At 48.8% G+C, this 27273-nt stretch overlaps 1 protein-coding gene across 3 annotated transcripts in view; it reads left to right on the top strand.

Annotated features, from left to right (window-relative positions):
• MYBBP1A (MYB binding protein 1a) overlaps positions 1–22705 on the top strand; it is a 63959-nt gene extending 41254 nt beyond the window's left edge. For 2 of the 3 annotated variants that reach the window (XM_051635718.1, XM_051635716.1), the window contains exons 24-27: positions 6420–6533; positions 19467–19568; positions 20906–21030; positions 22085–22705. In XM_051635718.1, the coding sequence (XP_051491678.1) occupies positions 6420–6533; positions 19467–19568; positions 20906–21030; positions 22085–22595 (852 nt within the window). In that variant the 3' untranslated portion in view covers positions 22596–22705. Of the gene's footprint in view, positions 1–6419; positions 6534–14838; positions 14990–19466; positions 19569–20905; positions 21031–22084 lie in introns of those variants that run through there. The other variant, XM_051635719.1, reaches the window with a different exon arrangement.
• The last annotated feature ends 4568 nt before the right edge of the window (positions 22706–27273 follow it).

The raw sequence follows: 27273 nt of genomic DNA, 5'->3' as shown, positions 1-27273 counted from the left end.
GTGCAGTTTTATTTTTTTTTTGCCCTGTCCCTGTGGTTGTAGAACAGTCTTAATGCTGAGGATTTCATAGGGAGAGCTGGTGTTTTTGGCACTGACTCAGATGTGCTGGCAGGTCAGGTTGAGCTGGAGCTTTGCTGCTGTGCTGTGTATACCAGAAGGGAGATACCAGGGCTCTGAAATACTAGTAGCCCGTGTGGTGTGATACCACCTGTGTATTTTTGTCTCCTGGACTTCCAAGAACAGTGAAGTGATGGTAGCACGAAAACTGATGTTTCTGCAGTTCTAAAAACATTTGATATGCACAAACTTGTAATTTTCCAGGAAAGTTTTCTTGGTTTATATATATATATATGTATTTTTTATATATATAAAGGGAAAAAGAAGCTCTTGCCATGCTGATGACATGCTTCATGTTGATAAAACTGTGTCCATGATGCAAAGATCATAGACATAAGGTGGGAAAAATCCCCCTTGGTGTCTTGGTTAAGCATTTAAACTCCCCACTGCTTCTGTCATAAGGTGCAGGGGGGTCTGATGAGGCTCAAATACTGTCCTGGGTCAGACCTAGGGAGGTGTTTCTGTCCTGCTACGTGCTTCAGGCAGGCCAGTCAAACTTACAGCCTCTCTCCTGTGAGCTGGAAATGCCAGAAGGAACTTGGCAGGGTTAATCAGCTGCAGCCTGTGAGGTGCCTGGAGATCATCTGACCAAATGGCTGTGTGAGAACTTGGACGTGGTGGTTGGTGTGTTGCAGTGTGGGCACATCTTCAGTCCCAGGGTCTTCAGATGGTGGCAGAGGGTGACTGCTGATTTCAGTGTCTTTTCTCATGGGACTCTGTCTGTGTGGTATCTTGTTTCACTTTCTTGCAAAGCCAGCTCCAGCCAGCTTCCTGGGACTGAGAAAATAATTTCACCTCAGAAACAAGTGTCTTCTTATTAACAGTGTGCTTTCCATTGAAAAACAGCCCTGAATTCAGGTCATGCCTTCATCCCTTTGACATTGCAAGCACTGCAAATTTCTACATCCTTGCAAAGCCTCGTTTGTTACTGGCTTTTCTCTTTCACCACTGCAGTGATGGAAAGATGTCTTGATCTATTCCTCTCCATCCAGCTCCCTTGGACGGTGACTCACCTGGGAAGAGCTGCTCTCTTGACCTACCTAACTGCTGCACCTGTGCTAGATATTTGCTTTCACTAAGAAAGCAGTGGCTGTGCTGGGTAGGGGTTAGGCTGCTCTTTGCCATTTTGAGTAGTCAAGCTGCATGTCTTGTCCTTTACTGGGAAGGGGAAAGGTAGGTTGTATAACCCAGCAACCCTGCCAGCTTGCACTCCTTGTCAGCATGTAAATAAGGTAGGTGAGCACATCTGGGAGGTACCAGCACATCTTGGTTATTGCAGTGAGCACATTGACTATTTCATGGAGAAATCTTGACCATTTATACTGACTGGCATTTTCTGTAATCACTGTGGATAAGAAAGAAATGAACAAAGCTGGCAGAAAATCACAGGGTCAGCACTGCATTTAGTTATTGTTTGTTCTCTTCTCCCACGTGGACTGATAATGAGTGTTTCTGCTTCATTTAGTCATATTGTTGATAGATATGTGTGGGAGTGTCTGGATATATCTACTTGAATGTCCCTGCTTGAATAGACTTCACATTTATTCATTTGTTTACTGTTTTATGATCTTGCTTTTGAAAAACTGAGAGAACGTTTCCATTAGGCAACTGGATGACTCCTAGGGCACAGGATGGGCTGCAACACTCTCCTTCACTCTTAATAAAAAGCTCTAATAATGGCTGTCAACTACTTTTAACTATTCCCACACATTCTCATTTCAGGGACTGTGCATAGGCAGGGGGATATGATTTTCTCTCTGCTGAACCAGACCAGAGTTTGGTAGCTGGGACTCTTGGGTCTTCTGCTATTTTTGTCCAGTTGTGAAGTGTTGATTATACTTGGCTCTCTCACAGGGCTGTCATGAACACAGCAGGCTTGATTTGGCACTGAGAAAATGCAGAGAATCTTCTGTGATATCCTTGGGAAGAATATTGTTCTGGCAGCCTCCAAAATTGCCAAATGCTTGCGAGACACTCAGAAAAATCAGTGATGCTGTGAAGGGCAGGAGGGTCAGAACTGGGCAGTTGTTGAGCTCCAGGTCTGTGCTACATTTTTTTGGGAGTACCTTCCATACTTTGGATTGCTGCTGGTCTGGGATGGTGAAACGTGTCTGGTCCCTGCCTCATGGATAAAAGACACATCTGAACATGTTGAGGGTAAATGATAGACTGTGAGAAATTATCAGGGTTGATAGTGCTCAGATGCCAAAGATCTGAACTAGCTGGGGTGGCTTGGCTCCTCCAGGTGCTCTGTGTGTGGCCTTGCACTTCAAAAGCCTTGGTGAGGAGGCAGGAATTGGCTGTTTGTGTAAGGGTGATTGGTCCCAATAACTTCTGAGGAGGCTGTAAGAAAGCAGGCAGGAATCAGACATGGGAAGTTCCTTGTTACTACTGTTTCTTTTTTCTACTGCTCAGCAAAGAGAGGGCTTGTGTCTTGGAGGGCAAGCTTCCAAAATGCTGCTTTGTAAGTTTTTTAAGTGTATGTAAATGAAATAATCTTGCATGCTTGCATTAATGGATTTTTTTTGCACACATGTATCTTGTGTGCACGCACACTTGGTCTCATAGAACAGAAAACAGGTGGATTTTGTGACTGTTTTCTATTTCTAAAGTATCCTTCTGGATTATTGTCACAGGAGCACCACCAAATGGTAGTGGCATGTGTTTCCAGAAGCTGCTGGCAGTAGGAAGAGCATCCTTCCAGGAGATGGCTTGAAAAATCTTCTGAACAGCCTCACTTTTTGAGGCATTTCTCGTAAAATGCATTGAACATCTGAACTCCCAAAAAGGAGCCTATTGGGATGTGTCAGGATGGACAACTAGGAAGGCTTGTGGTATCTGGAAGCTCCGACCAGCTCACTGACAAGGGGGAGATGAATATTCACTTCCAAATGCATAGATGTTCACACCTCTAATGTGTCTATTTTCAGCTGCCTTGTGTCCATTTATTTGAGAAGATAAACCAAGGAAAATGAACTGCAAAGAGAAAGCTGCTTTTTCAAGAAGTGGTTCCTACAGACCTGACTCACTTTGGGTCTTTCCTTGCTTTTGCAAAGTGCTCATATTCTTAATCACTTTTATATTAGATGGTAAAGCATCTTGGTGAAGCTTCTGGAGGTCATGAAAGTGACTCCTGTTTGAGTTTTAAAATCCTGTTGGTGATTTCTTCCAGGGACTGTTCCACGGGGGGGCTGTTTCATGCCCTTCCAGCCACTGGTTTAGTGTTTCTCAGCCCTGGTAGATGAACCTGTGTCTGAAAAGCCATTGCTGAGGACTGTTACTTTGCAACCTGATGTGGCAGCTTTGTGGTCCTGGTTGCTGGATTGTTTTTTCTCAGTACATTCACTTGTTAAGCAATCTTATGATGACATCCAGGATCCTTTGTCACATGCTGAGAGATGCTGTGAGCAAGGTGTGGTGGTTGCACCTCCCTCTATAGAAGAGACTTGGTGCTCCTCCAGTTTTGGTTTGAACTTGATGGGATGGCATCAGCAGGAGGAGTGGGAAGTGCTGCCTCTTAATGGGTTTGAAGAACTGGGTTTTAGGTTTGGTTCTGTCCCTGATTTTTTCTGGCTGGCTCCACTGATGTCAGTTCCTCTCCCTCTGGTTTAACTTTCACTATTTAACTGTGAAGTTGGCTCTGGAAAAATATGAAAGCTACATGTTAACAACCAGCTCTAGGAATAGAAGAGTCATGTGCTGAATGTGATAACCTTAAACTACAGCATAGCATGGTACTGGGCACTAAGGACCTTGTAATTATTAGTGTCACCTTTGCACTCTGGCTGAGATGTTCTTGAGCCAAATTTTATTTCAACCAGCAAGTAAATATTTTATTGTTATTCTTTCAAATGAGAAAAGTTGTTCATGCTTAGTCCTACATTATCACTGGGTTAAAAACCAATCAGGAAACACACCATTGTGTAGGGTACAGCAGTAGCAATGCTTTAATTACATGAAACTCATATTTTCTCTTTGCTTGAACTGATACACAGGCTGGAGGCATGAAAGCTACAAGTGTGACAAAATTACTAAAGGGTGATGGACCAGCCAGAATTCCCAGATGACTGGGTGTTTTGACTCCCTCATTTATGACACACAGAAAGGAATGTTCAGTAGTTTTTTTTCCTTTCTTTTGAAAGGATTTTCAAGCATAATGCTTACTGAGGGGCAGGTCCCGGGCAGGGTCTGTTCTATCAGTCTGGCATTTAAGTCTCATGTCTCCAGAGCTCCTTGTTCCTTTGGATGGCTTTGATTTCTTTCCAGTCCTCCTCACTGACTTGCAGTGCTCCCACCCACTGCTGACTGATAGGATTCCTGAGCAGACCCTTATCAGTATGTCTCAGGTCCTCAGTTTGCCTCCTGAGCAAACCTGTAGCCCCCAGGTGCTATCAGGATAAGCTTGAGGGGGCCTCTCTGCTTTGCACCTCCTCTCAGTGTGAATGCCTTTATAACTGTCCAAGAAGAGACAGTACCTTGAGGTTTATGACCCTGCCTGAGCATTTCAGAATGGATTGTGGCCTTTAATCTACTCCAGTGGTCACGTTCTCTTTGTAATTGCACTGAAGTGACTTTCCACTACATTTGTTACATGCATGCAGACATGCCATTATTTGTTCTGTAAAACACAGCTTCCCCATAATTACAAGGAATATGTTAACTTGCTGGCCTCAAAGGTGGCATTAGGGTGTTCTCATTAACTCAACAGAAATTTTTGATGTAGTCTCATTGATTCTCTGCTGCATTTTGTCCCTCTGTTTGTGAGTGAGAGCTTGCTCTGGTTAATTCTCCATGTTGGCCACACTGGTGCAAGCTGCAGGTGGGCTTACATAGATGTGTGATGTTACTCTGTTGTAATACAAAGATGAGTGCTGGAATTACCCAATGGAGGACCTCTGGTCAGTGTCCTGTCCATCCCAGAAGCCTGCAGGATGTTGTATGGAATCACAGAATATGTTGGTTTGGAAAGGACTGATAAAGGTCATCCAGTCCAACCCCCCTACAATAAGCAGGGACATCTCACACTAGAACAGATTGCTCAGAGCCCCATCAAGCCTGACCTTGAATGTCTCCAGGATGGTTGCACTGCTTTCAGGAAATCCAGGGATTTCTTCTCTTCCCTTGCTTTAAATTCTTGAGAAAACTGTTCCCTGAAAATGCTACAGTGGAAGTGCAGGCACCATATGGCCATTTTTTAACCTCCTGCTGCACTTTTTGCAGGCTGCTTCTGTTGCACCCAGGGGAGTCAACCAACATGACACCCAACCCTTTGAGCCCTTTGGAGGCCAGCTTGGGTGTCACCAGGCTGTGTTTTTCCTGGAGGCCTCTTAGACTTTTAATCTCAATGGTGCCTTTGATAAAGAATTTTACAAACTGCTGAGTTGTTGTCTGTAGGGTGGGCTCAGTTGCAACATGTGGTTAAAAAATGGCAGCCCTTGCTTGCTTTGGACAACATTAACCCTTGATTTAATTCCCAATGGATTTTGGTATTTAGACCTGCATTGAATTTTTGCAGCTAGAGGCAACATTTTTTTCTTCTAGGGAGGTAGAATTTGCTCACCAGCTCCGTGCTGCTACTCAACCTTTCCCCTGAAATCCTCCAAGCTCTTTGCACTAATCCTTGTTAGTGTATTCTCTGCGTTTCTGTGATTTGCTTTTGTCTATGGCTTTGTTTTTCTTATACCTAAGAAAGCCTTGAAAAAAGGAATCCTAGAATAGAAAAGGACTTAGAAGAAGCTTGTAGATGACAGTTGGTTTTCCAGTGGCTACTCTTTTCATTGCTCTGTTAACACAGAGACTTAATGAGCAAGTTTGACTGCAGGGCAAGGCCGAGTCCTGCTCTGAACAGCAGTTTCCATCCAGGGCTTCTTTGAAATGAAGTATTTGCTAACCTGCCAGCTTTTATTTTTGTTTATTTGTGCCTACATCAGGGTGTGGTAAAGGGTACAGTCACGCAAAGGGCTGCCTGAAGACTTTTGGAGGCTGAAAATGATGCACTCAGAGCAGCTACTAAAGGGTGTTTTGGATATTGACGTTAGCTCTAGAAGGGGCACAGTCCTTCCCCTCTCCTTCCACCTTCTCTTGTAAATATGGACATTCCATCAAAACCCACCACGCTGTCTGCTGAGGAGTCACCCTGGTAGGGTCTAGGGAATGTTTTCTAACAGTGACATACCTGTTGGTGAGGGCAGGCATTCCCTGGATGCTGTACTTAGCCCTTTGCTTCAGTGAGGTATTTGCATTGCTAACACCTTCCCTCAAGAGCACAGAGTTTCATGCCTTCTCTCCCCTTTCTCTTTCAGGCCCAGGCCTGTTTGCTCCTCCAGAAGGTTCTGCAACTTCATGAACTGAAGCTCTTCACGACGGAGGAGGAGTGGGAGGAATTGATCAGAGAAAGCATCAGCCAAGTGACAGAGGTAACAAGCTTCAACCTGCTAAACATACAGATAGCACCTAGTGAGTGCTGCATTTACTAGTGTGGTGCTTGGTCTCAGAGCTGGAGGCCATGGCCATGCTCAGCACTTGGGTTGTGCCTGCTTGCACCAGGTTGGAGTAGTGTCCACCAGGACCACAGCATTCTGGTAACACTGGGTTTTAGATGTCTTTTCAAAGTGCAAGAAACGTGCCTGGTACAGGTCAGAGGTGCCTGTGTGTGGATCCAAGAGACAGCTGGACTTTTAGGGAGTCCACCCATGCAGATCAACTTGAGATGGTTTTAAAGAACAAGTTTTGAGTGGAAAGGTGTCGTGAACGTTGACTTAATTTCAGAAAATGTTGTGGAAGTTCTGTATTTGAATGAACTTCAGGGCCAAAAAGATAGAGTTGAGGTGCACTAGATTTCTGAATCCTGGTGCTTTGCAGGTCTTGTGGGCCAGACTCTCTTGCTGATATTGTTTATCAGGGAAATCTTAAAATATATTGGAAAATATTTGGTATAGAAAAAACATTGACAGAAGTTGCAGGGCTTGTGATTCAGTAGAACAAGTAGAGATTGTACCTGAGGACAGTTTTTCAGTGCAGCTACTATGTAGGAGATGATCTGTAGGGCAGGAGGCTGAAGAAGCAAATGCCATTCAATTATACTCTTGTGGATTGACGTGGGGACAGCCAAAGAGCCAAGTTAATGTTATGATGTGGTGACTAAACTTGATGACATAGGAGATTCCAGTCTTGGTGACACTACGTAACTGTAGTGTTGACCTCTCTCTAAGTGTAGCTTTCATGCCTTACTTCCTTCTTTAAATGCTGGTTACATGGTAATTTAGGCCATTCTGTCATTTATCATATTGGGACAGAACATTTAGCTCTGTTTTCTTTTGTCAAGGAGGGACAAAGTCCAAGTAAGTTTAAATCAAGGAATTCAGAGGTGCAGTTTATAATTCTCGAGGAAACAGGTAATCCTGGGTTTCATAAAATAGCTTTTATTTAATGGTTACATCAGGAATCCAGTGGGTGGAGTTAGGGATGGTTTTATTTTCCAGCTGCATAAAACATGCCACTCACAACCCAGTCACCTCCATGTTTCTCTCTAGCAGCTGAATACCTGCAGGACTCCATGATTCACTGAGAAACCACAAACATTTACAATGCCTTTATGTTGTCCTTGCCAGGGAAAGTTTAGCAACTGGCAACCCATCCAGTAGTTTTAATGAGCTTTGCTACCAAATCTTCCTCAGTGCTCCACATTGCTGTGGTCATCTGCCTTTAAAGGCAAATTCCTGGGAAATGTTGTCAGTTTGTTTGGGCTGTCCCAGGAATACCCTGCAGGGAGGCCTCCCATGCTGTTGACTGGCAGTGGTGTATAGGTGCCAGTTCTCTTTTTGGCCTGAAAAAGCCCTGCCATAACATTTTTACAGGGCTGTGTTGGTGGAATGGGTTTTGTCTCCCTCCTGCTCCCCCCCTGGTCCTTACACAGAGCTGGCTCCTTGGAGCTGGGGCAGCTGCATGTCTTTAAATGTCATGGTAATTAGGAGGCATCAAGGACTTTATATTCCATGTACAGTTTGGATACACAAACCAAAGGCTGGCACTGGTGCTGGACAACTTTCTAAAGCTGCAAAAAGTATTCTGTGTCTTTTTGGTGGCACAGAAATGCTCACTTACCTGAGTATTCACTGTGGCTCTGTGATGTAGTAGAGCAATATTTGTATCCTGGACTGATCTCTTTTGGAGATGGTAAAAAACCCTTGTAGCAGAAGTAAAAGCTGGAAAATAAGCAAGTTCAGAACCTGTAGAGGCTTTTGTGAAAGACAGTAACCCACCTTTGAAATAACTTGTTGAAGAGTTTCTCAGCTCTGGCTCTCCAGGTGGAGCTGGTGTGCATGACTGAAAGAGGAGCTGCAGGTTGGGTGGAAGTTACAGGCTTGGTGTTGAGTTTGGTTGGACTGTGTGAGCTTGAGCTAAGTGATAGCCCCTCCTGTCCCTGATGTCCACACATGCCTCTGGTTGTCTAGAGGGCAGGGAGGGCATTTGCAGGACTGAGAGCTTCTCCTGCAGCTCAATCTCGTCCCTTTTCTTCTGAGACTTGTTTTGGTAGGCCATTCCAGGCCAGCCATGATTTTGGAGGTGTGTAAGTAGGTAGATGTTGGCATGTGAGTGCTTACCCGTGAGAACCTTGACCAAGGTAGTTCATGCTGCTGTGGCAAATGATCAAGTTCTGTTGACCTACCTCTAGCTGAAAGGTCTGCACTTGCTTGTCATTGGCCAATCCTGCCACCATCCCTCACAAATAGCTGTTTTAAGAGGGGAAAAAAAGATAAAGCAGAATATTATACCTTTGACCCAGGGAGAAGTCTTAAATAACCTGGGAGGGCCAACTCTTGAACTGACTGTACTGATGTGTTACTTGTAATTCAAGGAGCATTCTTGTCCAGAGGGAAGCTGTCACCTGAAGGCTTTGCTCTCTGTGTCCATGGTCAGATTTGCAGCTCAGGGGCTTGGAAGCACTTGAAGTGCAGGATTGCCCTGCTCCAGGTGTATGGCTGGGAGAGGACAGAGGATGCTAACTCCTGGTGTCTGCCTTCTCATCCTGACTTGCAGCAGTGATTGCATTGCCTACCTGCAGATCACCTGGTGAGGTGCAGGGAGCCTGGGATGGTTTAAGGCAGTGATATATGCTGGACTGGGGAAAGAAGCAATGGGAGGGAACTGCAGTCCTGGATATCATTGCATTATGTGTGCAAAACAGAGGCTGATGAGATGGCCAGGAACTTTAAATGAAGAGACAGCTTCCTGAAATAGCAGTTTGATCTGCTGTGAGGCAGTGGCTCTTGTGCTTACATAAGCTAACTTGTCCTTGTTTGCTCTCAAAGGTTGAAACATGCTTATAAAACATCCACCAGTCAGGAGGGGTTCACATGTGCCATCTCCTTGCTGTCAGCCAGGGAAGTCTTGATATCCCAGCAGGTCCTTTGGAGCTGACTTGTTCTTGTGAGAGCCCTGCTTGCTGGTGGTGCTCTTGGCTTGTCCTGGGCAGAAAACCTTGTCCACAAGCCCTGGGACTGCAAAGATGAAGGGAAGAAACTGTTCTGGCACAGCTTAGTCCTCTCAAGTCCTAAATGGTTCCTTTACACAAAGCAGAACCTTGCTGCAGCTGTTCAGCTTTATTCTAATGCTGGGTGTCTAGACAACTTGCTTGTATTTACAGTATAAAGAACTAGTGTTGCTTCATGTTGCAAATGACAGAGCTCACCTGAGATGCTAGGGCATCTACAGAGGCTTCTTCCTTGTTGAGAGAGCTTTGTTCTTTTATCATCGGTAGGTCTCAAAGCCCTTTACAAAGGGAATTCAAAGCAGTCAGTTGCTGATGTCATGAAGAAAGTATTTTGCAGAAACCCAAGAGCTAATGGAGTTAGTTTGCTCAAGTTGTTCACCCTGTTTTACAGCGGACACGCTTGGCTGGGAGCTGAGCCAAGGATCAAATCTGGGTCTCCTGAGACATCCAAATGATCCTCTTTGTGCGTGGCCGATCTGACCATTTCCTACCTTGGCCTCAGAGCAGCCCAGAGTGTTGGCTAGCAACCTGTTCCCTGTTGCCTGGGGAGGATGCTGCTTGTTGGGAGTTCACGTTGCCTGGAGTCGTGTGACGTTGCCTGGAGTCGTGTGACGAGGCTGGTGGCAGGACCAGAGAGCTCCAAGGGACCTGCAGCACAGTTCTGGGCAGGGATCTCTGTGGGCTTGCTGCTGGGGCTCACACTCTGCCTTTTCAGCTCTGTCAAGCTCCTCAGTTGGGTTTTCTAGTTCTCCCAGTTGTCCTTGTGGGCACATTTTAGTATTTTGTTCCCCTTGTTAGACGTATTTCTGGTTTCTTCCTGATACATTGCAAATTGCTGTCTTGGCTTTAGTGATGTTGAAGTGCTGCCAACTTTTTAGTAACTCGTTGACAGATTTGGGGCAGGAAGCTCCAGGATCTGAATACACAGTTTCATTACCTTTTTCTTTTGGTCATCCCTTTCCCAGGGACTGGCTTGCCCTCCTGAAGTGCTTTGTGTACCTCCCAGTTACAATGTGAAAGTCCGGGGGAAGTGGGAAAAGATTTTGAGCAATGTCCCAGGAAAAAAAAAAAGTGTATTTTCCCTGCTGAGCAACTTGAAAACAAAACAGCCCTCAGAAAAAACTCATGGTAAAATTGCTTTCTCTGGCTTGTCCATGGTAGTTTCCTGAGGGTTTCCTTTGTCTTCTGCAGTTAGTACATCACAGGATGGGCTCAGCTTTACTACTGTTTTTTCCTTTGCTTGATTTGTCAATTGCCACATCCTGCAGTAAGGGATGGGCAGAGTGGGTAGTGTTCAAGTTGGGTGTCTGAAGCCAAAATGGGATCAAGGCATCCTGGAATGTAAAAGTGCTCACAGAATCTGACACCTAACTTCAGTGGAAGATCAAAGCCCTCTGGAGAGAGTCCAGAGGGGGGCCATGGAGATGCTCTGAGGGCAGGAGCACCTCTCCTATGAAGACAGGCTGGGAGAGTTGGGGTGTTCAGCCTGGAGAAGAGGAGGCTCCAGGGAGACCTTAGAGCACCTTCCAGTGCCTGAAGGGGCTCCAGGAAAGCTGGGGAGGGGCTTGGGACAAGGGCAGGGAGGGAGAGGACAAGGGGGAATGGATGAAAATGAGATGTGAGGAGGAAATTCCTGAGTGTGAGGGTGGTGAGAGCCTGGCCCAGGTTGCCCAGGGAAGCTGTGGCTGCCCCATCCCTGGCAGTGTTGAAGGGCAGGTTGGATGGGGCTTGGAGCAGCCTGGGCTGGTGGGAGGTGTCCCTGTCTCTGCAAGCGGTTTGGGACTAGAAGATCTTTAAGGTCCCTTCCAACCCAAACCATTCTATGATTCCATGGTTAGAGAATTCCATATAAATACCCACATAATCCTAATGATGTGCATGTCCTGCCTCCTTCCACTTAGGTGGATACTTAAGAGTTGGACTGGGCAGGCAACTGGCCCAAAAATCCAAGGGCAGGGGATTGCATGGCCTGTGAAGGGCTGGCATAGATAACCCAAGACCCCTTTTCCAAACCTCATCTCATTACTGTGTGCTCTCTGAAGACTTTCATTGTGTGACTTGAGAGGGTTTGGTTGCAGTTGTGTTATTTAAAATAACTTGCTGGAGACACTCAGGTGTTTAGGGGAGAGTGAGATACTCTGTAGCTTGCAGTGTGGGCAAGCCCTTCATTTCTGAAGGGCATCACATTTGATTATCAATGTCTTAATTTGTAAGGGGATAAATTATTAACAGTGACTTCATCAAATCTCTAAAAAAGCCATTCTTCTTTTTTTTTTTTTTTTGGTGAAGATTGCCTGAACTTTTATCTGGCCATCTTTATAAATTCTTAATTCATTGCCCTTTCTCAGCCTCTTAGCTGGTAAAATGAGGCCAGGAGTGATTTAACTGATATCTCTGATGTGCTTGCAGAGTACTGGATATCTCTGTGGAGAATTCATTCTCCTCTGTTCTCTCAGCTGTCCTGCAAGGTTTTTCCCTGCTGCTTTTCATGCAGTCTGTGGGGAAAAAAGTAAAATAAATCTTTATACTTGAGAAAGAATTGACATTTTGTGTCAGAGTGGCTTCTGGGTTTCCAGGCTCTTCCCTCTAATAACAGCCAAAATGGGCATGGGAAAAAATGCCCTTTAGTTACACCCTTCAGCGTAGAATTATAGAACCATAGAATGGTTTGGGTTGGAAGGCACTTTAAGGTCCATCTAGATCCAACCCCCTGCATGGGCAGGGACACCTCCCACCAGCCCAGGCTGCTCCAAGCCCCATCCAACCTGCCCTTCAACACTGCCAGGGATGGGGCAGCCACAGCTTCCCTGGGCAACCTGGGCCAGGGTCTCACCACCCTCACACTAAAGAATTTCCTCCTTGTGTCTCACCTCAATCTCCCCTCTTCCAGTTTTAATCCATCCCCCCTCATCCCATCCCTCCCTGCCCTTGTCCCAAGCCCCTCCCCAGCTTTCCTGGAGCCCCTTCAGGCACTGGAAGGTGCTCTAAGGTCTCCCTGGAGCCTTCTCTTCTCCAGGCTGAACACCCCAACTCTCCCAGCCTGGCTCCAGAGCAGAGCTGCTCCAGCCCTCGGATCATCTTCATGGCCCTTCCCTGGACCCTCTCCAGGAGCTCCATGTCCTTCTTGTGTTGGGGACATGTGAGTCTGCTTGGTCCCTTCCCTTCCCTCTCTCTCTTGGTCAGGGACAAGCAGAAACTTGGTGGTTTCCTTCCCTCTGTAAAGATTTCTTGGTGACTTGTTTCTGCTAGAGATGCAAGGAAACCAGTTCTGAACATTGATACTTTCAGTCTTCAGAAGCTTAGTGAGAGACAACAGAGGGAGGAGGGGTTGTTAGTGGTTCCTTTCTTCCTTCTGCAGCAGCTGCTGTGCTGTTTGGGTGGGTGATGTGAGAACCTCTCCTTGTCTGCTTGTGGACCCTGTGTACATGGAGTTGGAAATGGATCTGGATCAGTGGATAGATGGAAACTGGTGTGAAGTGGCATATTCTTCTCTCCTCCCCTCTTTGTCTTCTATTATTTAGCTCTAGCTTGGGTGGTTCTAGTGTATAGTGAACCCTGTAATGAAGGAAGTATTTGGGGGTGGCATCTTTGGGTTTTGGGAAGCTCAGAGCTGATTTCTGGCTCTGTCATTGTCTGTGTGGCTCAGTCATGCTACTTCACCTCTGAAAAATGGAGTTAGTTTCCCTCTTACTTCTCAGGAGAAATGTGAGAGTAGTTGCAGGTGAGGTGAGGGTGCTTACATGGGGTAATAGCAGGAGCTGTGAGCAGACAGAATAGTGAAAGACTTCGTTTGGTTGTCATTTTCTTATTAGCCATTAAATAGCAGAGGAAGGCTGTGCCCCTCCCAAACCTCTCAGCTTACCTCCCAGAATCACAGAATGGTTAGGATTGGAAAGGGACCTCAAAAGATCATTCGATCCAACCTTCCTGCCAGGGCAGGATCCCCTAGAGCAGGTCACACAGGAACGTGTCCAGGTGGGTTTGGAATGTCTCCAGAGAATGCCAGCACAGGAAACTCTGTGCTTTGGCTCAGGTGGTGGGCACGTGCTCATAGGGCCCCAAACCCACTTGCTGGGGCCCTTCTGGGTGCAACTCCACCAGAGGGACCTGAGCCACAGCAGCTAAAAGGGCCAGGTTGTGGCTTTGCTGTGGGACCCTGCTTGCATCACGGAGCCAGGGCACAGCTTCAGCTCCCCCAGGCAGTGCTCTGAGATCAGACCCTGAAGGACTTTCTCGTCGTGACTGTGGACGTTCAGTAGGGTGGAAATTCTGCTGAACTGTTTGCTGCTGGAGAGGAGAGTTTATCTGAGCAACCTGGGGCTGTGGCAGGGTCGTGCAGGGTGGGGGGAGGTTTGTGTTTTGCAGAAGGCACTTGGCCCTGTGCCTGTGCTCAGGCATGAATCTGCACATTTATCCATCAGCATCAGGGCTGTTATGGGGGAGGAGGGGGAAGGATAGAGATAGCACAGCGTGTGGAAAGAATGCAGGATGGCCAGGCTTCTCCTCCAGCTCATGGAGCAGTGATGGATCTGTCAGGCTGATCCCACGGAGGGGAAGGGCTGTTTGTTGTGAACAGTGAAGTAGACAGAAGGATGTGCTGGGAATGCATAAATACTGAGTGGTGTTCAAACTTCCAGCTGTGAAGTGTGCTTGTCTCTTGGTAGCAGAACACTCCTCTGCACTCTGGAGGTCCTGCTGTGTGTCTTGTAAGTCTGGTTCAAGTGTGTCCCTCACTGTGATACCTGTGAGAGAGGCAGAGGTGCAGACAGGCAGAGATTGCAGATGGGTGTGAGCATGGAGGCTTGCAGGAACATTGCCTGGCTCCCTGCAAACAGCACAGTGCCCTGTCCCTGCAGGGAGAGCTGGGCAGGGACTTTGGCTCTCTGTGCACAGGCACCACTTTTTCCTGTGTTATTGCAGGTCTCAAGGGAGCACAGGCTAAAATTCTACCTGGGAAGCAGGTGTGGAGCTGTGTGGGGAACTGGCTGTCAGCCCTCTGTCCTACTTGTGTGACTGAATTACTGCAGGTATTCACCTGCTGTGCTCTGAAACCAGTTGTTTTGTACTTTGGGATGGTGAAGGAATTCTGTGAAGTGCAGTGAGAGGTGGAATGAAGGTGAGATCCAGTAGTGGTTGGGAGATCTCCATGTGTTATATAGCAACTAGGAACACAAAGAAAACACTGGTAAGATGCTAGGGGTGTGCTGTTCTCCTTGTACAAATCCTAGAAGCAGAGAACTTTGGATCCAGGAGAGCCCTTCACCAGGAACAGTCAGAGGCTTTTGGAAGCATCACCTCTGAATCCACGTAGGGCGAGGCAGGAACTGGGTTGCTGCACTGGCTTCAGATGAGATGGGAATTCCAGCTGTGAAAACTGCCTCTATGTTTTCTCCTTCTGGAAAATGACCTGCCCAGATCTGCTGACAGCTCAGATGTACAGGCATGATTCATCATCCCAGGTATTACTGAGCTGTAACTGGTACTGAGATTCCCTGTAAAGTGGGATTGGCTGTTACTGGAGCAGCAGAGTAAGAAAGAGCAGAAGATGGGAGAAAACCAACCTCATCAGCAAGTGATGCAAGTGTGGCTGTTGGGTATGAGCCCCGTGGTGTCTCTGCTTTTAGTACTGAGAGACTGGGTTATGTGACCCCTAGGCTGGGAACACTTTCAGATGGCAGGGAAGGGAGAGCTGGATACCTTCCTGAGCAGAGCAGGTAGAGAATCACAGAACAGGTGGTTAGACAGGTTCTTCTGGGTTTTCTCTTAACACCCCACCTGTAGCATAGCTGGAAGCAAACCCCCTGCTTTGTGCCTCAGTCTTACTATGTAAAATGGAGATACTTGCCAACCTTATGCAAGTCTTTTCTGATCTAATCAGTGTTGGAGACTCTCCTAAGGATGCTGCAGATGACTGAAACACTCCTTTCCTTTTGGAGGCTTATTTGCCTCGTGTTGCAATTTGCCATCTGTTACATAATAGCTTTTGCTTGAATTTTATGATTATATTTTCTACATTCCCCAAGTGGAATTGTGATATGCCTGTAAAATGACTGACCCAGGCAGTTGGGGTGGCAGTGCTAATTTCATCTCTCAGATGAGATGAGCAAGCTGCTGTGTGAACCCATCATGTCCAGAGAAGGGTTGGTACCTTACGTAGCAAGACTGCATGACAAATAAGTTGGGAGAGCTGCTTTTGAGTTTGGATCTAGTTCCTGCTGAAGAGACTTGGGATTTCGTTCCTGGGGAGCAGTTCCCCAAGGCTTGCCAGCAGCCCCAGTCTGAAGTCTTGGTACTGATGTCACCTGCCAACACAAATCCCATGGAAAGGGGTGCTCCACTGTGTCCACTCCCTGCTGGGGGAGGAGGAGAGTCAAGCAATGTTTGCCAGAAGATACCATCTCATGTAATGCATAATGGGGAAGTGATGAGGTCAGGATAGTGACACTGAGCTGCAGGAATTGTGCTCAAGTCTCACAGGAGGCTTGAGTGTCAAGCTGGTGAAAGGTCTGGAGAATAAGCCCTGTGAAGAGAGGCTGAGGATTGTTTAGTTTGAAGGAGGCTGAGGGAAGGAGACCTCATTGCTCTCTACAGCTACCTGAAAGGAGGTTGTAGGGAGGTGGGAGTTGGGCTCTTCTCTCAAGTGAATAATGACAGGACGAGAGGAAATGGCCTGAAGCTGCACCAGGGGAGATTTAGACTGGATATGAGAAAGAATTTCTTTACTCAAAGAGTGGTTGGACACGGGAACAGGCTGCCCAGGGAGGTGGTGGAGTCACCATCCCTGGAAGTGTTTAAAAGAAATAGAGATGTGGTGCTGAGGGACATGATTTAAGCACTGAACGGGGAGATGATGTTATGGTTGGTGGATTTAGGTTATAGTTGGACTTGATCTTCTTCAAAGGTCCTTTCCAACCAGGATGATTCTGTGGTTCTGTCTTAACCACCCATCAGAGGTGCTGGTGTTTTGGTGCTCTTGGGAGAAAATGTCTTTTACGCCCTTTGAACCAGAAGGGAAGGGGAAAAGATATTGAGAAATAGTAAGACTTTATCTGAATCCAGCCTCCTTGAAGCAAGTCCGTTCTGCTTCTGGAGTAGAGAAAGAAAATGGTGCATTCTGTAGGAATGAATTAACTGCTGCTGCTTTGCTGCTCCTTGGCTTCTCCACCCACCCACCCCCACCCTCTTCCTTTTTCCTTCCTGGTCTCTGAGAGCTGTTTAGAAGTGATCAGGAGCTATTTGTTTGCAAATTGTGCTGGCTTGCTCCTGGCTGTTTATGCTGCTGGAGCTGTGCTTGTGTTTCCAGGCTCCTGCAAAACGCTGCTTTTAATGTAGATGCTGAGTCTCACAGCCCTGATATGCTAGGCTGGTGGTATCTGCCATCTCCAGCTGGGCACACCACCCTTTTCCTTCTACAGGTCTGCCCGAGTTTGGTTGGGTGCCCCAAACTAGGTGCACCTCCCTGTTTCCCCAGCGCCTGAAAATTGTTTGCAGACTTCAGAGAATCAGCCCCTCAGGGTGTTGTTGTTCAGAGCTTTAGGAGTTTACTGGTGCCTTCAGTAGGATTCCTTTCAAACCCATCAAAACATCAGGACAATTCTGGGAAGCAGGGATGGCAGCAAGAACAGAGCCAAGCCAGTGTCACTGAAATGCACTCATCTATCTCCATCACTCATCTGCAGTGAAGAGAAAATGCAATTTATTTTTAACACCTTCTTAAATCTGCAATGTTTGTTATATTCAAGAGTTGGGATGACAGCTCATTTCACTGTGGCTCCTTCTCACAGCATTGCCCTGATTCCTCTTGTTCAGAGGAGGAATTCTGTTCCATACTGATTTCTCTCTCACTGTCAACTTGTACACAACTTAGCAAAGAAAGAATCTCAACTTAATAGCCTCTCTGAAAGCTACTTGAACCACAAGTAAGGACTGTTAGCCTGGTAATACCTTGTTCTTCAAATTGCAGAGAAAATTGTTATGCAAATCAGCCTTTTTGCTTTCATAATTGATTTGCTTCTTGTTATTATTACTACTAATAATTTACTTATTGTGGTAAGCCTAATAAACCAAGTGTGCATGGCCCATGGGGTGCTACATCCTACATGTGAAGATTTTTCCTCCCCCCCCCCTCTTAATCACACACCCCATGTTTGTTTCTCATTTTACCTGAGAGCCTTTTGAGCTGCTGAATTGTGTGACCTTGTAGGTTAATGACAGCTCTGGAATAGAGTTGCAGCCCATCTATCTGTATCAGGAGAGAGTAATGAGCAAATTATTGATAGTCAGATGAAACTGCAGCATGAATTCTAGCCATGGTGGCTTTCTAAGACAGGGTTTGAGTGGACTGGCCTGGTCAGCAAGTAACTCTATCTTTATGATTTTAAAAAGGTACTCCCAGGATGTGGGGCCTATACAGATAGTCATAATTGCTCTTCCTGCAGATATGTTATCTGGTCTCCCTGCTTTTTCTGCTGAAAGTCTTCCTGACACCACTCTGGCCATCATTTTTCTGTTGGGGGCCTTCATTCCTGAAGGACCTTGCTTTGAGGAGCTGATTGCTTATTTCTGGGTCTGTGGGGAGTTTTACTTTTATTTGCCAGCTTTTGCTGATACAGGTGGAGAATAGTTTGCTCAGAGGCTTTAAAATGACTTCCAATGGAGCAAAAGCAATAGATGGTCTAATGGGATGGGTCCATAGAATGATGGGATGGTTTGGGTTGGAAGGGACCTTCAAGATCATCCAGTTCCAACCCCCTGCATGGGCAGGGACACCTCCCACCAGCCCAGGCTGCTCCAAGCCCCATCCAACCTGCCCTTCAACACTTCCAGGGATGGGGCAGCCACAACCACCTCCCTGGACAACCTGTTCCAGTGCCTCCATCACCAGGTTTGGTGCAGCGAGTTCTCAGTGATGTGTGTTGCCTGCTGAGGGTGCTGAGCCTGCTGTGGACCCTGCTGGTTGGCCGGGTTGGTGCCACGGTCTGCGAGAAGCTTGTCCCTGCAAATCCTCTCCTGTATTAGTGTAATCCATGCAGGCTGTGGAGCTTGCTGTGGGGTGTGCATCCAGACAGGAATTCAGCAGGGAAGGAAACAACCATGTAAGCAGGGCCACGAGGAGCAGCTGCAGGCAGAGGATCAGTACCCCTGAGCCCCTGGCTTGCCTCTTTGATCCAGCTGCCTTTTTATGGCTATTTTCTGCCCTTCTCCACTTGTAAATAACTGTGGCTTTTATTTGACCTAGCTTTGGAGTGATTTTCCTCTAAGCCAGACCTTTCAGTGTCTCAGAAACCCTGCAAGCACATAAAGGGAACACAAAGAGATGGGGTTTTTCTTTTCAAGCGTTTCAGTGAGTTTAAGCTTGATTGACAAGCCCTGTTCTAGTGCTGGCAACTGGGATTTCCTAGGCCTAAGTGTTAATGGATTTTTGCATGAGTGCTTTATGTGTAAATCCCAGCCTCTGCAGCTGAGGAGCTGTTGTCCCCCAGGTGAGCCTGTTGTCTGGCAGCCTCCTGGCCTTTCCAGAGTGAGGGGGGATATTGTCTTTCTCCAGGAGGCAACAACATGGCTCCAGTTGTGCTTCAGCTTAGAAACTAAGGAGAGCAACAGGGTTGTGCTTTTGTGACATGCTGGCTTTTATTTTGTCCACTTGTTTCTGAAATAACCTGGGCATCAGTAGCTTCCACCACTTAACCCTCCTGAGCGTTTCCTGAGTTTGGTGGGTTTGTTATTTTTTTCCAGAGTTGTTTTGGTGACAGGTTAATCCCACCAGTCATTACTCATTTTCTGCTTTCTCCCGAGAAGAGTGATTTGTTTTCCTAGTAATGTGTGTTCCTCCTCCATCTCCCTGTTGAATTTGCAGAGTTTGAAAACGGTTGGCAAGTGCCTTGTGAAGACTGACAAAGAGAAGACTGCCAAGATTTTGGAACTCTTGAGCTTCCTTCTCAAAACTGTGAAGGAGCAGGTGAGTCTGTGACCCAACGTGTGGTGAATGACTGTTCTGAACCACCACCAAGACCTCTATGAAATGTCACGTTGGGATTTTACCTCAGGACTGTCCCATCCCACCTCGTTTCTTACCAGAGGTCCCCTTAGAGGGACTGCCTAGCTGAATTTGAGGACAGAAGAGCTCTCATGCCTGAAGATCCAGAGCTCATGTGAGCTGATCTCCCAAGGCCTTGCTGAAGGATTGGTGCAGCGTTCCTTAAATGCACGTGGCACCTTCTTTCTTAGCAGCAGAAGTGTGGCCTGGGATACAGTGAAGGTGAGGTGGGGTTTGGCCCAGGGCATTGCTCTGTCCTCTCCACTTAACTCCAGAGATTTTGGTTTCCAGAAACTGAGACTTACTCAGAAGCTTTTTGAGTGTGAGTGAAGCTTTTTTCTGTGGCTTTGCATTCCCTAGTGAAAAATGTCTTTTTTGAAGATGAGATGATTTTCTATAGGTGACAAAGTAAGTTTCCAACAAGGTGTTATTTACTGGAGCAAAATAACATGAGCAGAGGAATTGCTGAAGCCCAGTTTCCTACTGACAAGCACTGAGCTCACAGCCTGTTTTCTTTTGTGAAGACCTAGTAGAAAAGTGGGTGGAGAAGAGATATTATTTCCAAAGCTCTTGTAGGAACTGAATAGACTTTGAGATGTCCCATTCTGTTTGGTTTTACTGAAATTATCCAGTGGCTTATGGAAGCTGTAGAAGCACCTGAGGCAGCACAACTGTGTCCTTTTAGGAACCAGACTGAAAATGCTGCTGCTTTTCTGTTAGATAAGTACAGAGTCATGTGTCTTCTTCCCCCTCCTCCAGCCATGGACTGGACACTGGGACAGGTTGCTCAGAGAAGCTGTGGCTGCCCCATCCCTGGAAATGTTCAAGAGCAGGTTGGATGGGGCCTGGAGCAACCTGATCTGGTGGGAGGTGTCCCTGCCCATGCAGGGAGTTGGAACTAAATGATCTTTAGGGTCTCTTCCAACCCAAACTATTCCATGAATCTGTGATTGAAGGCGAAGGAAAAGAGGACCAAGGAACCTTTTGGTCCCTTTTATGCCAGTACAATTCTAGCTGTTACACTCATTCCTCTCATGCTAGAGACCCAGTTTACAAACCCTGTACCTGGTGGGGTGCTGTGAGTCACCAGTTTTAGCCCCCAAATTGGTGTTGCAAATGAGGGCAGCAGCTTGGAGAAGCCAGGCAGGACTGGTCATTCCTGCCACAGTCTTATCCCGAGGATGGCCTGTGCCCTGCTGCTGTGAGTGCCCCTCCTTCTTTCACTCTGCAGATTGTCTGTCTGGTTTTGCCTCTTGCAGAAGCTGCACGTGAAGTTGACAGAGTTGGAAAAAGTGCTGGTAGCTCTAAACCAGCCAGAAGGGATTGGGAATTCTGCACGTCTGGACTCTCTCTACTGGAACGTCATGCGTTGGCTGGGTTATTCGTACGTATGCTCTGGCACCCTGGCTTCTTGGCCTGCCTGGGGGGCTGCCTGCCTGTCCTGCTTGTCTTCATTCATGTGGGGGAGTTGGAAGAGAAAGGAAGTCACTGAGCTCAGACTGGGGTTCAATGGGAGCTCCTGGTGAGGTTAGAATGCTTGTTGTTTTGCTTGTTTGGAAGAATGCTGGGCTCACTGCCCAGGGGGGATTGTAAGGCATGTCTGATATCTGATGCTGTCTTGCTAGTAGAGGTAAGACAGCTGATGATCCAAGGATTCAGTGCCTGCTTTCAGCCCTCCCAAGTGGTGGCCTGGTTTAAGAGCCATGGCCAAAGTTGCAAATTCCAGGCTAGGATGAGTCCCAAGGCTCCTACCACATCGCAATGGATTGATTCTGCAAATGTGAGGCTGGAGGGAATGAGTAGCTGTCCTGGGAAGTGACTGGATACCAGAGAGTATGTGCCAGGACCTTCAGACCTCTCCAGTGATTTTTGGGCTCCTTTGTGTCTGACTCCCAGGCCTGATGCTTGGGGTGGTGGCCTTGCAGCTCTCAAAGCTGGGGAGCATTCAGTGCTCATGCTTCACTGCACCTGGGTCAAGTGGCAGCTCAATTTAATTTTTGCTCCAGGGCAAAAAACCAGTGTAGGGTCATTTCCTCCTTTCTCTCAATAACTTCCAGTTCAAACCAGTCTGTGATTCTTTGAATTGTTAGCAGAGTGGAGGCCTTGCTGGGGCTGTCACCTTGGGCAGACAGACAGTGTCTCAGGAGCTTTGGATGGGGCCACAGGCAGGTGTGCTGGAGAGGGTGGCAGGTGGTCTGTAGCATGGGAATTCTCAAGTCTCCATGTGCCTTCTTCAGTCCTGGTCTGGCTCCTGCTGGTGATTTAACCTCTTCCTGTGCAGACTGATCCCACCTCCAGGGATAACACTCATCCCCACAGCACCTTTCCTGTGCTTCCTGCACCTTTCCTGTGCTTCTGCCTGTCCGTGGGCTGCCTGCAGCATGGATCACCTTGGCTGTAAGCTAAGTTGCTCTTGATTTGTGGCATTCTCTCTGCAGGAAGCCCAAGAAGGAGAAGGCAGCCCATAAACCTGCACAAGAGGCAGAGAACCTGAAGAGGAAGAAGAAGGGTTTCCTGCCAGAGACCAAGAAGCGCAAGAATCGCAAGAAGGGCCTCCAGGAGAACGGGGTGGCACCAGCAGCTGGTGAGGATGGAGAACCAGCAGCCTCAGAGGAGCAGTCCCTGGGAACAAAAACCCCCAAGCAGAAGAAAGGCCTCAAAAACCAGAGCAGAGGGGTGAGGGAGAACGGGGTGGCAGTGGCAGGCGGCGGGGAGGAAGCTGTGAATGGAGGAGACGCTGCGGCTGACAAAAAGAAGAAGAAGAAAAAGAAGAGCAGAAAAAGAAAAGGTGATGCAGGCAGTGAAGCTGAGCAGGCTCCAGCTGCCAAGAAAGCCAAGGGGAGGGTCAGCCAGGAGACCCAGCAGCAGCAGGGCAAGGCCAACCAGCAGAAGCAAGGCAAAGTCAAGAAGAAAAGAAAAGTGAAGAAAGCTGCAGTGCAGGAGGAGTAAACCTCATGGACTCACTCAGGCCTCCATGGCTGAGAGGACTATTTTAATATCTTTTATAACTATAATTTTTATGTCCTCCCTGACTTTAAATAAACCTTCCATGATGCTGAGCTCCAAAGCTGCAGGTCTGCCTTGTGTGGAAGGTTCAGCCTAGACCACAGGGAGCTTCAGGAGGTCACACAGTCTCCAGGCTCTGGTAAATGTTCATTCTCTTGTCTGGCAGGGTCAAACAGCTCGTGCTTGGGAGCACAGAGTCTTGTGTCCACTATTTCCTGAGGCTGGAGCAGGAGGCTTGTTTGGAGTTCCTGGGGAGTGGCAGGAGGTGCTGGCACTGCTGAGCTGTGTGGTCAAGCCCTGTGGGAGCTTCCAGGTAACCCCTAAAGGCACATTTCTGTCCTGCCCAGGCCCAGCAGTACTCACAGCTTTTCCAGTCTGGGAGATGCTGACTCTCTTAAATGCCTGGGGTTAAACTGCCTTGCACGTGCATATTCTGCAGGCAGATCTATCCAATTTGGCCACTCAGGTGTCAGCAGCAGCTCTCATGACTTGGCTTTCTTGCCTTTTTGCTGCTGGGTGCAGGAGGGGTGATGGCCCCTGTGCTGGCACAGAGACATCAACAAGACAGTGAAACAATTGAAGTGGCTGATTGATTTGCTGGGCTGCCAGGCCTGCAGGCTCTGGGCAGCCATGCAGGGCACCTGTCAGCAGCAGGATTTCAGCAGGATTTCAGCAGGCTAGGAAGGTGACTGCTTGGAATTGCAGCTGTTTCTTTATCCCCAGGCTCCCAGATGCCATCACCCCTTGGGAGAAGCCAGGGCCGGGTGTGTTGATGTGTTTGGTACCTGGTTGTTGTTGAGGGCTGATCTCAAGGTGTTTGAAACCCTACTCGTGTAGTAGTTGCCTCTAAAGTCTCCTCCCTCCTTTGCTCACCCCCACCTGCTGACCACCTTGCTCCTGGAGGCTGGGAGGTGCAGGTTGGTGGCTGGGCCCAGGTTCTCTCCTTCCTGCAGAGGAGCTGGGTGCTGTCTGCTGTCAGGAGCAGGTGGTGCTGGCAGGGTGAAGGGGCCTGGAGAAGGGCTGTTCCTGCTCCTCAGCTCTTGTCCCACAGGTGGGTTGGTACCACCAGACATAGATGAGGGTGCAGGAAATGTCATGGTGCTTTTGGGGGCAGTGTGAGGAGAGCCACAAAGGGCTGTGTTTGCCCAGAGCTGTTTTTCTGCCTTTGCAATGGTTCTTTTCCCAAAAGGCAGAGAAGTCCCTGGGACACAGCTGCTGGCAGCAACACTAAATCAGTTGCAGAGCCCTGGTGGGTGCAGCCCTCTTCCCATTGCTGTGTTCCAGCAGGGATCTGGCAGGGTCTGCTGTGCATCCCCGGGAATGCTGGCTCCTCCTGGCAGCAGGGAGGGCTGGAGTCACTGTGCACTCAGCAGAGAACATCCTTCCTGTCCCTGCCATTCCCTTTCTGCCTTCACAGCTGGCCTGAGGGGAGGCAGGACTGAGGAGCTCTGTCCTTGCCTTGGAGGACACAGCCCTTGTCCATCCTGGCTGAGCAGGGGTAGGCAGAGCAGACCTGGACTCTGCAAGTCAAGCAGCCTTCAGGCACAATTCCTGGCAGGAGGTGAAGGGGAGCTCTGTGAAGTTGCCAAGGTCCCTTAACACGAGATTAGAAGGTTCCACACACCCTGATGGCCTCCAGCCTCAGCAGGGGTTGCTGGAAGCCACTGGTCCCCAGGCAGGACAGAGGTTTAGGCTGCAGGTGGCCAGGGCAATGCAGATCAGACCTTCCCTGACGTGGCTGGTGCTGGTGGCTCTGTGCTGCTCCCACACTTGTCTGAGCAGTTTAGGGCTGCATTTGTCCTGCTGGACCTTTTCTCCTGAGCCACTTAAGAAGCTGAAGGTGGTTGTAGGGTCTTGACTGGCACAGGTGCTGCTGCAGCCTGCAGAAGAGCTGCAGACCTTTGTTCCCAACCAGGAGGTGTTGGCAGTTCTCGTTGCTGTCTTGGCTCTGAGGGAAAGGGTGACCTGGCTTCACAGGGGGCTGGTGGCCCTGGGGATGCTGCCCTGCTCTGCCATTTAATGCTGAAAGCTGGTTCATTGCCTCCTTAAAACCTCAATCCCAGCTAAGCCCCTCCAGATGTCTCCTGAGTGATGACCTTTGGTATATTATGCAAATGCAGCATCCAGGAGGCCAGCAGGTCAGGGCCATCTGTGTTTAATGATCCAGAGATGCTCTGGAGGGGAGCAGGGGTTTCAAATCTGAGCACTGGCTTCACTAACAATTTCTTTCCTTCTCTCTGTGCCTGCAAGTAGGACATCCTGCAACTTTGTACCCTGCAGAGCCAAAGGAGAACCAGCAGGCAGGTGTGGTGGGTGGGGAGCAAGGCCAACACACAGGTATGTGGGAGTGAGATGACAGAGTTGGAGCCCACTGGGCTGTCTCTCCTGGTGTGCAGCAGCCTGGTTGTGCTGTGGGAGCTGAGCAGGGCTGTGAGCAGGCTGGAGCAATGCCAGGGCCATGTCACACCAGGCTCTCCAGGGTGGATGATGCCAGCTTTTCTGTGGGAACATGAGCCTGCTCCTGGGCCTGGCAGGTGAAGCCTTGTCTGTGTTTCCCCCCACCAAGCTGGTGGGGTTTCTGCCCCAGAGAGCATGCTGACTTGTTTTAAGGCCCAGTTGAGCTCTCCATCCCTTGCAGGCTCAGAGGTGCAACCACAGCCAAGCTGCAGAAGAGCAGAAAGTCCTGGTGACAGTTCCAGCAAGAGCCTTTCATGTTGCTCTCAGCAGAGCTGCTGCAGGAGGCTGAAGCCTGCACCCCTGCCCGTGGCAGGGCCAGGGCTTTTACCAGGGGTGGGCAGTGTTTGCTGTGTCTGCTCTTTGCACCTTGGAGCTGCCAGAATGTGACTGCTGTGAATGGCTGCTCTTGGCTCAACATCTGGCTGGATGGGCTGGGTGGGGAAGCTCAGTCCAGGCAGCTCAGGCAGCAAAGGGGGAACCTCTCTGCAGAGAGAGCATCTGCCCTGCACCCCAGAGCCTCTGCCATGGCCACTGCTGCCAGGTGAGTCCCTGCCACAGGAGTGTGGGCTGGGGCCACAGAGGCTGGCTGAGCCCCTCTGGGATGTCTGGCAGGGTCACAGAGCACAGGAGCTCCTGAGGATCAGTTTGTCACCTCGTTCTGGGGGGAGACCAGGGGAGGGCAAAGCACGAGGCTGTGCCAGCTGCTGTTTGTGAGAGGGATGGAAGTGGGCAGTGCCAGATGGCAGCTGCCCAGCTGGAGAGGGTGACTGACCCCACCTGGCCAGCCTGGAGGCTCCTGTGCTGGGGGCTTTGATCTGCCCTTGCAGAGCCAGAGGAAGGGCTGGGGAGGGTTGTGCTCCAGTGACAGCTCCTGTGCCAGTGAAACCACCTGACTGCTGGGCTGGCTTGGGTGCAGGTTGTAGGAAGAAGCCACTAATCCACCAAGTCAAATCGTGTTCCACCAGCACTTGTGCCTTTTAACCATGGCAAAGGTTTCATTTTGCTTGGTTTTGTGTCCTGTCTGTTGCTGGGGCTTTAGGGGCTGGGTCTTGCTTTGATTTCAGTGAAGGCTTTTTTCTTGGTTTCAGCTGTCCTGGGCTCAGCTGCTGTTTGGCAGTGGTAAGAGCTCAAGGGTTCTTCTGAATGCAAGAGAATGGCCACAGGCTCTGTGGCACCAAGCCCCAGGGAGAGCTCAGGGTGCAGGGCTGGATGGTGGCCACTGTCCCAGGCAGGAGGAGTCCTGGGAGGAGCAGGGCTGGGAACTACCTCTCCCAGTCTGGTGCCTGCTCCTTGTGTGAAGGCTGTAGCCTGTGGTGACCAAAGACATGACTCTTGGGTCCCAAGGTGTGGTTAAGACTCTCCCTGTGACTGGCAGAAGAGTCAGACCTAGTGGAGGGTTTGGACAGGCTGCAAAGGCTGGGACAAGGCTGGTTTGTCTGTGCAGGGAGTGAGGCTGCAGGGGGCAGTGAGCTGAGCTGGGCAGTAAAACCTGTTCTCTGCAAAGGGAGTGAAAGGTCCACCTGTCCCAAGCTGAGTCTGTGCTGGAACAGCCATGTGGGGTGGTCTGTGTCCTCCCACTGAATTCTGTCATTGCAGATGAGGTCAGTCTTGATCAGTCCATGGCTTTCAAGCCTCTGCCATGGCAGGAGGCCCTGCCTGCTGAGGCCACGGGTGCCTAACAAGACTGGTGGGGAATTGGCCACCCTGCAGCAGTGAGACCTTGAGGAGGCAGGAGAAGCCCTGGGCTTTGGTGCCAGTTCCTGTGGTGGGGAGTGTCACCCAGCACTGGTGTTGTCACTTGTGGCCAGTACACCTGCTTCAATGACAAGTGGCAGCTGCAGCAGCTGGGATCCAGCAGCAGTCAGTTCTCTTCCAGAGAAAAATACCTGCAGGAGCTTTTAGTTTGAAGTGTGGGGCAACAGAAATTGGGTTTCTTTTTCTGAGTTGCTCTTGCTGCCAAGACTTAAGTAGACTAGCTCTTGCTGGTCCAGACGTAAGTAAAATAGCATAGAATGACAGACTGGTTTGAGTTGGAGGGACCTTCAAGGTCATCACTTCCAACCCCCCTGCATGGGCAGGGACACCTCCCACCAGCCCAGGCTGCTCCAAGCCCCATCCAACCTGCCCTTCAACACTGCCAGGGATGGGGCAGCCACAGCTTCCC

Source organism: Apus apus, chromosome 18, assembly GCF_020740795.1.
Source record: "Apus apus isolate bApuApu2 chromosome 18, bApuApu2.pri.cur, whole genome shotgun sequence".
In the NCBI taxonomy this organism is placed as follows: domain Eukaryota; kingdom Metazoa; phylum Chordata; class Aves; order Apodiformes; family Apodidae; genus Apus; species Apus apus.
The sequence above is the reverse complement of the archived record's forward strand: the minus strand, read 5'-3'. Positions and strand labels throughout refer to the sequence as shown.